The sequence below is a fragment of the Chaetura pelagica genome, unplaced genomic scaffold (assembly GCF_000747805.2).
Source record: "Chaetura pelagica isolate M959 unplaced genomic scaffold, ChaPel_1.0 scaffold10, whole genome shotgun sequence".
NCBI classification, from domain to species: domain Eukaryota; kingdom Metazoa; phylum Chordata; class Aves; order Apodiformes; family Apodidae; genus Chaetura; species Chaetura pelagica.
The window spans coordinates 727,869-741,803 of NW_009952263.1; the positions used below are offsets into that span (position 1 = coordinate 727,869).

The following is a 13,935-nucleotide window of genomic DNA, read 5'->3' on the forward strand; positions in this document are numbered from 1 at the left end:
TTCACTATAATTATAAGAAAGCAGGTCTAGAGACTAAGATGAGAAACAGGGTAGTATGGGATGTGGGTCTGAGATCTTGGGCAAGGTGATGTCAAAAAAGACAAGTCAGAATGACAGATGGAAGGAGTTGTTTACTCAACATATTCTGGAGTGAAGAAGAGGTGAACAGAAAATGCTAACCAATAATGTCTTTAGCCTAAGCACCAAGTAAAACAAGTAATAGGAAACAATGACAAATTAAAGTTACTGTGAGCCTACCTCACTAACACACTAAAATACCCTCCCTTAGGCTGAAAGGATCTCCCTGCTCACAAAAGCCCCCTACCCTCTGAGCATGCACGTAAGTGCTACCAGTTTAAGCAACAGCAAAGAGTTAGTTAACCAATCTTATAGACAAATTATATCAGTATACTTAGAGATAAGGTAATTCTGCATTTTTTGATGAATAAAATAAACCCTGTGTTAAGGGAAGGTCTGCTAGCTTTGTGGATTTACCACCTAGCACCTGCACAGAACTGGAACAAAGAAACACCTCTACTCTCTCTGCAGACTGGATTATTGTACACTGGGTAAATGGACCCAGTTTTGAGACTAGGGGAGTGGCAGACAAAAGAACTGCACCATAACAATGTGTACAATGGCCTCCAAGGAGGGGGAACTCCTTGCACCCCACTCAGCTAGCCTGAATCCAGCAGGACTGTGCATCTAGGCTGCTTGAGTAGAGCTCAGCAGTGCTAAGAATGGAAGCTCAGCTGTACTCTGCCACACCTCCACTCCAGTTCCCATACATCATTCCACTGAAAGAGCTTTGTTTTGTCCTTTTAATGATGCATTTATGCAAATACCAGAATTGCAAAATCTTGTGTCCAAATTTTTTTGAGTATTAGAAAATATCTGCCTTAAATACACTTTAGCATTGGTTAGGTACTTATCTAAGCCTCTAGTGACTTACATTGATGTAAGTCTTCTTTTAAAATGATGGTGAATACAAATTGTTGTACACTATAAATATATACATTTACCAGAATTATCTAGCAAGTTATCATTTCCAAACACCTATACATGTTTCAAATTAGACAAGAAATTAAGGCAAAAAATATTTCAGCCACAGTTCAACAAAATGATAGATTTTTCTCTCTCAATGTATGTATATTTGAAGTATTTTAGAAGAACTATTACTTTCAACATGAGAAGATAAACAAAACCATGAGTACAGTTCTGTTCCTTGCAAGGGATCTTTTTACAAAACTCAATGCTAACAAGCCCTTACAAGAACAATGTATAGTGTGAATGAATAGTGTACTATTCTGGAAGAGAGGGACAAACATTTACTGCACTCAAGCCTTCTTGCAGAACACAGAATTGTAAGATGCCCCTACAAAACAGAGCTATTATTAAAGCAATTGAAGCTGATCACAATAGCAGCAGAATGGCAGGTATTTGTTAGGAAGAATATAGACATTGTGACCAGAAGCCTTACAAAAATACTCTGATATATACAAATTCACTTCCCTAAAACATATCATGGAAGTGATGCATCATCATGACCACCAAGTCTTCCATGCAGCCAGTAAGCCTTTGATTAAAAGTACCACCACAGCACAACAGTTTCATTCAAATTCACCTGTTCTGCAATTAAGAACACAACCAGTTACAGCTGCTGTTAAGCCCACACCTACAAAGCAGTATTAAGTTACACCAATTCTCAGGAAATTGCCATTGGAGATGATGACTCTTCATGCTTCAAATATTTACACTTTATTTTCTTTGGATTTTAACCTCACTTTCGCTTCAATTTTCTTGGACAACACACTTTTCTAAACCAAACATTCACCCAGAATTTTGCCACCATCTCCCCTCTTTGATTAAAAATAAATAATAAATCTACCAAATTACTAGCTGATGTTCTTTAAGGTTTCCCATTCTAAGTACTAGCTTTTGATTTTTTTTATTGAAAATCATTACTACATTCACGGTATTAGCTATCAAACACCAGTTTAGGGCTGAAAACTATTAAGCCTAAGTGCTGTTTCAAAACAAACCCACAAACGTATGATTTTGACCAAGATGACTCTGCATCCTCAACAAAAATGCTGAGCAACCAGTGAACTGACAGCCATTACAAATGTTAGTGCTGAGAAAAATCTTTTTCCCCTTTACCAAATGACATGGCTGCTAAACAAAAATAATTCCAAAAAATGACACATAGCTGATCATTTCCCTAATATTATCAATTAGGACTTCAGAAAGTCTAGTAACAAGCTTTTTAAGGATACTTTAAGAAGCTAAATATCCTTAAACAGAAACATTAAAGTACTTTCAGAGATCAGGCTCTTTCAAATAAATCTTCATTAGTACAGAAAACTTTTGCTGCAACAAAGGCATATTTTGACAGCCTTTTTGTGAGACTCAAACAGGCTTTGATTTTTAATGTGTTTCAATCATATTATCTCCCACTTTTACAAAGAATACTGTGCTGAACACAGTGAAAAAAAACAGAGAGAATATCTGGTATATAATTAGAAAAATAAAGGCTCAAGTCTTATTATAGCTAGCTCCTTTCTCTACAGCAAAATTACGTATCACAAGACAATTCTGGACAGATCTGCATCTGATTTCTCAAAACCTCTCCAATCTGAACTACACTTGTAGATCAGAAAAGAACAGTTCCAAATATCTAACACTTTGCCACCAATTAAACTCAATTACTTAGCCAACGAGAAGCTGATCACTGCTCCCTTCTTCACTACCTGCCAAGATGCAGGGTGGGTTACACCAACGGATTTAAGTCCCAAAAAATACCTGAAAAAAGTACTTGCTATCTGCTGGAACACAGGAACTATAATCAAGAAAATAATGTTGTCTTTACTATTAATTAGTTCCACAAAGCAAGGATTGTCAGCAAGTGCTCTACAGTCCTTTGTACTGCTGCCGAGGTCTATGCACTGGAGATAAGGGGTTCTGCAATACTTTTTAGTGTATCCAGCAGAAGCTATATCCAGAACCAGAGCGGTGTATTTAAGAGTCAACCCACATACAGTAAGATGTCTTCCCATCAGAAAGGACTTTTCTTGGACCACTTCCAAAGTACACAGCATTTCTAGACCAAGAAACGAACATCAATCATATCACCATTCAACTGTGACCAAAGTATGTTCATCAAAATTAATACAAATTCATCTAGAGGGCTTTTACTACCAGAAATTCAGAGTTCCCTCCCATCTTCTCTAAAGAAAAACCTAGTTATCCAATTAAAAGTAATGTGCTGTTGTTTCTTCTTCATTACACACAACTCCTTATACAATATTCTGCCTACCCTCCCTCTTCCATTACCAACAGCAAGTACCAACAACTTACCTCTACCACTCTGTCTCTCAGCTTGGCAGGAGCAGTCCACTATCAATCAGCAGAGCTCACTGACATTGAGATGCTTTTACAATTACCTTTTTAAGGGTAAATTTTAGCTCTACTTCCTTAGAGAATGCAAATGGAAGGACCTACATTCACGGAGAGCAGGCTTAAAATTTAGAACATGTTCATAGCAAAATCTATTTTTAAACAAACCTGACCAAAACATTTTTGGCTAACTAGCCAAAGTCCTGTAAATGTTACATGCAATTACTCAACCGACCTATAAGCACAAACGTGGTGTAAAAACAAAACTACCATATAGAGAACAGTAAAAGTGGTGGAGCGGGGGATGGAAAGGTTTAAAAAACAATTACATTTAAGTTTAGGTAATTCAAGAGAAATGCTGATTCTTTCTCTGAGAAGTGCCTTCAGAAACCTGGGAGACAAGATTCCATCTGGGTTTGGACACTCATGGGAAGTCCTATTTACCCTACCACACAAGAAGTCTCACTGGCAAACTGCAGGTTACTAGAGCTTCTTCTTGGGAAACACTAGGGCACAACTGGAAACGTACAAAGATGTTCATCACATCCATCTGAACAATGTATCTGGCAGTTTTAATCTAACCCATCAGTCCCTGCGAAAATGAAGCCCTTTTAAAACCAACTCAAGGACTAAAAAGAACTTTTTATTTATTTGTAATGATAAACCTGTATTGGTTGAGCAGTCAGTGACCCTACCTCCAGGTATATGCCTCTGCATTGCAGATAATGTGCAACTGCTACTGAATCATGCTGGTCTAATCAATAGCAAAATTAATGAATGTACACATAATCAATGTGCAATTAATTCTCATGCATTTAATCTTAAGTACATTGTCTTTTCCACTTGCAACCTTACATGCACCTGCTCAGGAACTGCAGCTTTATTAATGAGATAAGGATATTAAAGCATGTTGTGCAAGGGACACTCTAAAGCCCACATTCCAGACCTGACTGATTGATGAACCTGTTCCATGAACAAAACCCTGTAAGAGTACTAGGGAACTGGGCGCAGATGATATCTACAGTGCGCCATGCCCTGAACCAGAGATCATCCAAAGCCCTCTCATCTCAGGGTTCAGAGCATCAGAAAGACATACAATTTTATACCTTGCTATCACCTTTTCTGAGTTATTAAGTGACTGCCTTGTGAGTGTTTGTGCCTTTCTTACTGGGATCCTGAAAGAATCAGCACTTCCTCACTCACTGTAAGAATTACGCTACATTTTTCTTCTACCTTCCCTGCACTGAAAAAAATGATAGTGTTCAACAACATAATAAAAAGGTGCTCCACTGAATACTAAACAGGCTGAAACTTACAAGTTTCTCATTCCAGAACTTTCTGTTATCATCAAACTCCATGTGATGTATGGTAAAAGGTTTTAAAAGCTCAGATCCTACTAAGCATGATGTTCTCCAGTTCTGTACAATTCAGAGCCAGGATGGCAGATGCAGAGGGGTAATGAAGGGATAGATCAACTACTGCAGACATCAGTGCACAGTAACATAATAAAATACCAATTACTTATCTCTTCTGTACTGTCTGGCATCCTGAAAATACACAGTGCTAGAGATCAACCAGATGGCTACAGGCATAAAGGACTGAGTCTCTGTGTCTGTGCACATGGACTTTGGAAACAGTTCTTGCTAGGCAAAGACTCCTGCCTGTGAAAGGTATCTTTTAAGGAACAGACTCTACCCAGAATGGAAATAATTCTCTTTTCTGTCAGTTCCCTCAGATATGAAGCATCAGTGCAAAGTATTTTCCTATTCATTTGGACATGGTGGCTAGACATTTTAGAGCTCCAGATCTTAAACCATCCTGTCTTCAGACGCTCCATTTAAATAGGTCATGGCTCAGCATCATGGCTGTGATTCCACTATAAATGCAGACACACAACTAACCTTGACTAAGTAAATTCCATTATTTAATGTCCTACTTTTGACTTCTGAACTATTTTTTCACATTGTTTGCAGAAAATTGGAAGTTATACTCAGGAAGACTTAATCTACACAGACTGTACTGATAGTTGTTTGTACCTCATATGTGATTAAATCACAAATGCAGATTATTTGCTGTATTTTTCACTAGCAACTTCTCTAATCAGTTTCAAAACCCTGTAAATTCAGATCTGAAAAATACTCAAATACTGTGACTGACCAATAAACCCCTATCACCAAAGGCTCAGAGAAGATGGGCAAGGGCAGTGCCTCCATGAAGCTCAGGAAATAATGTAGGGCATGACCAATCACAGCTGTTGGGAAGAAGCCACCTTTACCTCAACACATGGGGACTGGAAGGTGGCCTTTGGTTTGGATAAACTATTATGTCAGTTGAATGGATCACCTGTTGGTGTAAATGTTCCTCCCTGATTTCATCAAAAGAATGTGAATGTCTGTGTTAGCCAAATCAGCATGGGGAGATGTATATGCAGCTCAGCCCTGCGTATGCACTGAACAAGCAACAATATTTCAGAGAGAGCAACAGGCTTGATCTGGTTTCAACCCACGTATTCTTCTCAGGCAACTGAGAATGCCAAGTGTCATGACAGTGAGCATTATTATAGAGACTGGTAATGGGAATCACGCTGGTATTGCAATTCAATTGTGTATTGCAATTTTGCTAAGTATAACTTACAAAATACACTGAAAACATAGCACAAAATGTATTATTCTATTATATCAGAAATCCCACATAATATCTACAAATTACACATTTTATATTAAACACTACATCCTCTATACATGGATTATCTAAAAGAACCTGGTCAGAGAGCATTATACTCTGACAAATACTTTTATGGGAAATAATGCTACTTTCTTAGAGCAACAAGTGCAAACACTTATTCAATACAATCATCCATGACCTAATTGCCAAAATAAAATAAAAAAAAAATATTTTACATGTCACTGCAAAGACCTGTCCCTTTCCACCCCCAAAAGGTTGAAGTCTGCAGACTAATGAGCCACTTGTTTTCTGCCAGGCACTGTTTGCTCAGAATAAGAAATACTTTTTTGAAAGCTTTGAAGTTACTCTCTAATGTCTTCACTTGAATTGACTCCTTTGAAAAAGTGTGACGATTTTTCACTTCTGGGGAAAGAGCTGCAGCAGCCTTGTATTCTAATATTCAAAGAATTTTGTTCCTATTCAACAGTACTTTAGCTTAAACATTTTACGAGGAGTCCCTACATCAAAGAAAGTGCACCAAGAAAAGTCCTGTCTTTCAAAGAGCCAGAAGGAAAGAGAAACGCTAATTTGCATTAATGACTTCTCATTGCAGAGTAATTTCTATCCTGGGAGGTCACATAGTTTCAGGCTGTTGCTACTGTTTGCTATTTTGTAGGACTTCACTGAAAAAAAAAAAAAAAAAGTAATATTTGACCTTACACAGACACCTCCCACTAAGCAAAGAAATAAAAATACTAAAATTCTGAAAACAGCCTGCTAAGCTGCCACATTAGCCTGAAAAAAACCTGCCTTGTATTTGGAGTTCTTTTCGGCAGTGCTTAGGACTTTCATTATGGCCAACAACCAGCCATAATGCAGAACTGTACTCCCTGGCACACAGAACTTCTAAGAAACAGAAGACTGAATACTGGCACTGATAGTCTTAAATCTCAAGGTCTGCCCAATCCTAAAAGCCATAAAATATTTGAGAGACCTATCCCCAACCCCATCTACTTCAGGCAATGCAATAAAGACTATGATGCTCCATTTAACACCCAACTTACTAACTCTACAGTAGTCTATAAATCTCAAGAACTATCTCCAAGTGCTAAAAGTATTTTCAAAAAAAATCCCACACTTATTTGAGAAATCTGGAACCTTCACAACCTGAAATACATTTTACCCTTTCAGGATGTTTCACCATGACTTCTTAAATTTAAAAAAATAAATAAATAAATAGGACGAAAAGCAGGACATCTAGTTCAACTGAGGTTACAACCAGCACAACAGTAATGCTGAGTAATTTTCTGTAATCATAGTATATTCCATGTACTTATCTCACAAGCCTTGTGAATGACAACTGCCCACTCTCTAGCTAGAGAAAATTGTTTCACAAAAAATAATACCTTAACGTGACTGCATTGCTGTATATTGTAGGAGTAATGGTAATAAAATTCAAACTAAACCCTCAACACCATGTATGTTCATATCACCTTATCTTCCTTTAACCCATTCATGTAGCTTACAGTTGAAACTTAAGAAAGCCAAACATTCAAACTTTGTACTCAAATACTACAAAGGATTTACCATTTAGAGGATTTCTGTATACTCTGGAGGCTGCAGTATGATGAATTTAAAGCTTAGTTGTTGAAAGCCTTGAGGCATCTTCAAAGTTACCAAGAGTGCATCGACACATAGACCAACTTGTATTTGGCAAAAATATTCAGCTTTTATACTTCCTGTTCAAAAAGACTCCTTGAACCCTGAAAACCTTTACTTGAACATTTAATACATTACTCATTACTTATTAATCTGAAGAACAAAAATATATGGAATCCAAAGCACACAGTAATATCCTCAAATCAATGCTAGCACCTTGATGAAAGTAAGGTTTATGAATAATAGCATTACGTTAGTTCAGAAGTTGAAGGCCAACATACTTTGGGTCTAAGTATCACTCAGTTATCTTGCTGGAGAGTTGGTAACTTTCTAGAAGAGAATATTTACGCTTAGAAACAAGATCACAGGGCTCCTCTCCAATAGTCTGGTTCTGTCTCTTAACACTTTGAAGTGCTGAGGTTCTCAACATGAAGGACAGCACTTCACTTGTAACAGTAAACACTAATAAAGAAATTTAGCATCCTGGGATATACTACTGGTGTATCCAGGGCACAAACAGGTTTTAGTTGCCATATAGCTGCATTAAGCAGAAACATGAATAGAAATATTTGCTCAGTATTTATTTAAAATAACAAATGAAGCTTCAAGACCAAATTATTTATTCATAGTTATGCAGCTACTTCATAATGTGACAAAATAAAATTCTCATTTAAAAAAATCCTGAACTTATGTTTAAAACAGTTCTCAGGACCAAGCTAGTGTCAATGCCAATTTAGATGCAAACATGATTCACTGCATAATTACTCCACTTAGGGTGCTAAGATTTCTTATTACTAGTATGAAGTAGTTTTGTAAATTATATAAGCAGAAAAAAGTGCTGCAGAAAAATTATAACTTAACAATGTTTCAAAAGCCATCGTAGAAGATTCTGTAGTATGCATCTGCTAACCTATTATCCATTTAATCCCTTCTAATTGTTTGGAGCAGAATGTTTACAAAACAAATATCTAGAAACAAATGCCTGTCTCAGATGTATACCTTGATAATTGTAATTTATTTTCCTTCTCTTCCCTGCATTGTAACTTTACCATTCATTCAAGCTTCTACAAACCACACTGCAAATGCCAACTGTATCACACAGTGTCAATTAAGTAGCACCTGAACTCTTTCATCAACTCCTATGCAGGTCTCAACTAAAATCTACTTACTAACTTACTGCACTCTTGCAAAATTCCACCATGGTCTATGAGCGAATTTATGACTACATAAAAAGAGGTGAGTCAAGCTACCAATCTGCCTATACTGAAAGAGAAGGTCTAAGTGCTTTGTCCCTCACTGTTTTTGGCCTTAACTGGACACTTCATGAGGCCACTGAACTTACTAATTCAACAGAAAGCTGTTCAACAGGGGACAAGAAGAAAAAAGGGCTGAGTTTCTGCCAAGCTGGCAAGACAAACAAACTCAATAACCAGGACACCCAACACAACATATGTGGCAGGAACACTGCTGAGAGTAGGATCTTCTTTCAGCAGTAATGAGAACACTTAATTCAGTTCTATGGAAAAGCATCCCAATATCACCACACACTTGTTGAACTCTTCACCACAAAAGCAAGCAAAAATGTTTGTTTCTCTTCAGTTAATTAGCTACACTGCAAGTTGTTTGCATTTTCCTTACACCACTGTTTTTCTTAAGGAGAGATTATGCCATAGACTCTCTAGGTAAAGGAGTTACAAAGCTAGCAAAATAATAAACATACATTCTGTGATGTCTGAGTGTCAGCAGACTCCATGTTCAACTACTTCTAGATTCTTACAGATTAACATTTCTGATTTATCTGCATGAAGAAAAAAAAAAAAAAAGAGGACACTATCTAAAGCTCCACCAACCAAACATCAGATTAAAAGATGGCACTGTTCAATTATAAAGGAAATCTATGTCCCTAATGTAAGACCAGTGCTATGTTTACTTAGAAGTTATTTTCAGTCATCAGAGTACTGTAAAAAGATAGATCTACTAGAACAGGTCTTTAGTGAAGTCTCTACACTTTTAGAAAAAAAAGAAAAATAAAAGAAAAATCTCTTCTCTCACCTTATACTCCAAGTTAAATGATACGAATTTTTTGCCAAAGTAAGTGGAAGGTATTGGGTTCTAATTTTCTGCAAGCTGCAGATAGTAAGAAACAGTAATCAATCAATGACAGAATTCTTGTTTTGCCTATTATAGAAGCATAGAATCACAGAACTATTCAGGTTGGAAAAGACCCTTGGGATCACCGAGTCTAACCATCATCCCTACTCTACACTACAAAGTTCTCCCCTAAACCATACTCAAATATTAGTTTATAAAGAAACCATCTACATGTCAAAAACGTGAACTGCTGCGATAACACCAAGTCTATTTCAGAATTTCTAACATTTTCCATCACAAATTTAATTCTGATTATGTTGGATATTACTTCCATGAAACAACTGATGATGCCACTCTGGAACAATCTGAATTGTTTTCAAGCCACTGCTGCCTCAGGCATCTCTTCCCGCTCTGTTTTCAGCTACATGTATGCATGCACTGCCTGTTCATCAGCTGCCTAATGCATGATGATGTAGTCCAGGGTGCTAACTCACTGACCCCAAAATCTATTCACTGATCTCCAGTCTGCCAGTTTAGCAACTAAACCCATTTTTACCATTTAAGGAAAACCATCCATGAAACGCATTAGGAAATTCAACTGCACTTCAAGCACATGACAAACAAAACCAATTCATCTGTTGTCTCAGAATTACGTGAAGAACTAAAGCATCTTTTTGAGGAAAAAAAAAAAAAATTACTTATATCTCACTAGTCATTCAATTATCAAAATTATCCTGAAATTGCTACTGACAGACTAAAGGCTGAAATTGATAGTCATCTTTGAAGATTAGCTGAAATTAAGTATTCAAAAAAATGAAGATTAAGGAGTATTTTACAATCTCCACATGATGTTCTTATTACTTACAGTAAGTCTGGTCTCAGTTTTTGTATCAACCTGCTACATGATTTTGGGAAAGTAGTTTTGGTTTACAGGTGAAAAAATATTACTCTGACCTCTTACGTTAGACACTTTGTGATCTGAAAAAAAATCGTACCAAAGACCTTGGTAACAAGTACTCCTATTTAGCAATTTATGTTTGCAACCCACGACTGACCTCGGTGCAGAGAAACTCAACACTGATGGAATCTAAACTGTGTTCTTTATTTTTCTACTAAAAGGGTGTCTTCTACAAACAATCTTCAGTAGAACAAAGATGGTGATAAAAGAAAAAAAAAAACAATCAGATTACAATTATGGAAAATTACTTAAAACAGCTCAAAGGAATCAATGGAGATCCAAAAACTATTAAGCCTGGCTTGCACTCTTAAGATAACCTGAGTTATGTTTTGTCTATGCAAGTTCTCCTGACTGCCTACAGTTTAAGAAAAAGCTCTGCTTATGGAAGGAAGTCACAAAATTCCAAACAGAATTTCCAAATTAAATACAAACATCATTCCTCTAAGTCAGTTGTATTGAGCTAAGCAGAAGTCTTCCAATGATGGGAAATTCTCTCTTGCTCTTTATCATGAGACATTAATTTTTCCTGGTTATTCATCCCAACATAAGAGATAGGAATCAGGAAGTCTTGGGACGAAATATTAACTAGGTTAGAGTAAACACACAATAGTGCTTATGAAAACTGAATTAACACAGGAAAACATCAGTTTCCCAAACTGTCTTATCATTTTCCAGTCTTGAATACAGAGCATTTCTTGATCAATACCCAAACTAAAGTGACTAGCAAACACAAACTTCCAAAGCAAACAAACAAAAGCGTTTAAAGATACTCTAAATGCAATCTTTGTTGTTCAAGATTACAACAACTCTTCAACTGTCTCCTAGAAAAAAATACATTAAGGGCTCTCTCAAGAGTGCTGAAAAGTTCCAATATGAAAGCTGCCAGTGTCCAGCTGTCTTAAAACTTCTAATGGATAGAAAGAGTTCAGAAATACCGAGAACACCAAAACAGACAGTTGTAAATATATCTGTAGACAGTTGGAATATTGTAGACAGTTGCCTGTGACTCAATGATGAGATGGGGAGAGAGAAGTGGAAAGAGGGTACAGGAAGTCATTCAAATGTTAAGAGAAGCAACTCAGCGTTTTTATTCACATTGAAGTTCAGCATTCCTCCTACTCCCAGAAGGCTACTCCATTTTGAAAGCCCTTAACAAACCATAACATGTATTTCCTCCTTTGAAACATGTATCTTATAATCTTCTACCTTTCCCTAGAAAAAGGGAGGTTTTTTTCATCAATCACTTCTGTCATACAAAATTTTTAAACATAATTTCTTTATTGCATAAGAAACTTAAGAGATGCCATCTCTGTGCTACCAGCATTCAGGACTGGAATGGGCTGCACTATCACATGCAACTTGATTATAAACGACATCTACGCTACACTATTTATTTGGTAATAGAACTAAAAGGCATTAAAAGTCTTCCTGCCATTTTGGTTTTGGCAGACAAACATCAGGCAGCTACTTTCCCCTCCCCAAGTGCATTTCCATTCAGTAGCATTACATCCACTTTACTTCCCCTGCCCCCAGTGCTGCCCATTCAAAAAAAAATAATAATCTGTTTGCAACGCAGTGACTGAAATGCAAAGGCACTGGCACCACTGCTATGAGCTATCCAGCCTCCCAAAACAAAGACCAATCTCCTGGACACCCTCCCCCACAGCCCAAAACTCCTTCTGCCTGAAAAGTTCTGTGCTCTCTGTAACAAATACTGGAAGACGTGGCCAACAGAATTAAGAAGATTCTAGCATCTAAGTTTAAAATAAGTTAGAAGAGACTTCTGAAATGCCAGATTATAAAAGCCCGGATAGTTTTCTACAGAGGTTGGACATCACAGTTGCTACAACTTCCCAGTCATGGAAGACAACTGTTTATCAAAACAGAACAATATCAAACTGTAAAAAATAATTTAGTCTACACCACAAAAGTCAATCATTCAAGTCCAATCATTCAAGCCAAGCTATTAAAAAAACAGCTCTTTTCATAATGAAGGGGCAGGAAGAAACTCCTTTTCTCATTTAACAACCTATAGCAAAGGAGGTCCGGTAGATGGCTAAGAAAATGCATCTAACAGCTTCAAAGAATACTGATTACATAAGAGGTGAGGAGGAAACAACAGCTCTTTTCTTACATGTAATAATAAAAATAACATATCTCGAGTGATTTTCAGCACCCAGTGCCAAATAAGAAGGAAAAACTGGTGAAGCTCACAGTTACTATCACCAATGCAGAGGGGCTTTCATGATTCCTGGAGCATAAACTGAAACCCAACACAGAAAAAAAGAAAGAGCTCCCTGGACTAACTCATTTTCAAAGCAGACAAGGACGAGAAAGCGTAATAGAGCAAGTTCTTTCAGTGAACAGAGTTTACAACTTTATAGCAGATCTTTCAAGTGGTACAACTTGAAACTTCAGTGCTGCTTTTTAATTAAATACTGTCCAAGAGATCAATACTGAGCCATTTGCACAGAAATATTTACATTGCACAAAATGCACAAAAATAAGGAAACAAAAAAAACCAAGCAATGCTTCTTGATTTTACCTTGAAAAATAAAATTTAACAAAAACATACAATCTAAGCAAACCACCAAGCAACCAAAGCTCAGAAACTCTAAATGAAACAACACGTCTGTTCCAAACCCACAGGGCACTATAAGCGGATATTCCGACTGTTTGTCAAGAGAGAATGTCTGTTCCAAACCCACAGGGCACTAGAAGGCTCAGCGGATATTCCGACTGTTTGTCAAGAGAGAATAAAATCTACCTGATTAGTCCAACAGGCAGCAGCACAAATAAATGGCCCTGCAATTCTTAAAGCACAGAATACAGACCAAAATTCCTACCACCGGATTAACACATGAAAGCAGCCCTGCAACCCCCTGGAACGGTAAAACGAAACACACGCACCAGTAGGAGTTGTCACCAAATTGCATGCAAAAATCCTCTTAGCTCCAAGGAAGCCAGTGGCTCCGATGAGACCTTTACCTTCATTTTCCATCGAAATTGCACTTGAGTCGATAGTTACAAAAGTCTTTAGCAACAGCAGCACCGGAGCAGGAGCTGAAAGGTGAAGAGAGAGATGCCCCAAGATCCCAGGCAATCACACTGCTCCCTCTGCCCCCACCTGCAGCAACATCTGCAAGAGAAACCAGTGCTGGAAGGGG

The 13,935-nt window shown here is 37.3% G+C and overlaps 1 protein-coding gene across 1 annotated transcript in view; it reads right to left on the reverse strand.

Moving 5' to 3' along the window:
* The window catches only part of ATP2C1 (ATPase, Ca++ transporting, type 2C, member 1), a 47,824-nt gene extending 33,913 nt beyond the window's left edge, over positions 1 to 13,911 (reverse strand). The window contains exon 1 of the mRNA XM_010007485.1: positions 13,757 to 13,911. Within this exon, the coding sequence (XP_010005787.1) occupies positions 13,757 to 13,762 (6 nt within the window). The 5' untranslated portion in view covers positions 13,763 to 13,911. The remainder of the gene's footprint in view (positions 1 to 13,756) is intronic.
* Between the last annotated feature and the right edge of the window lie 24 nt (positions 13,912 to 13,935).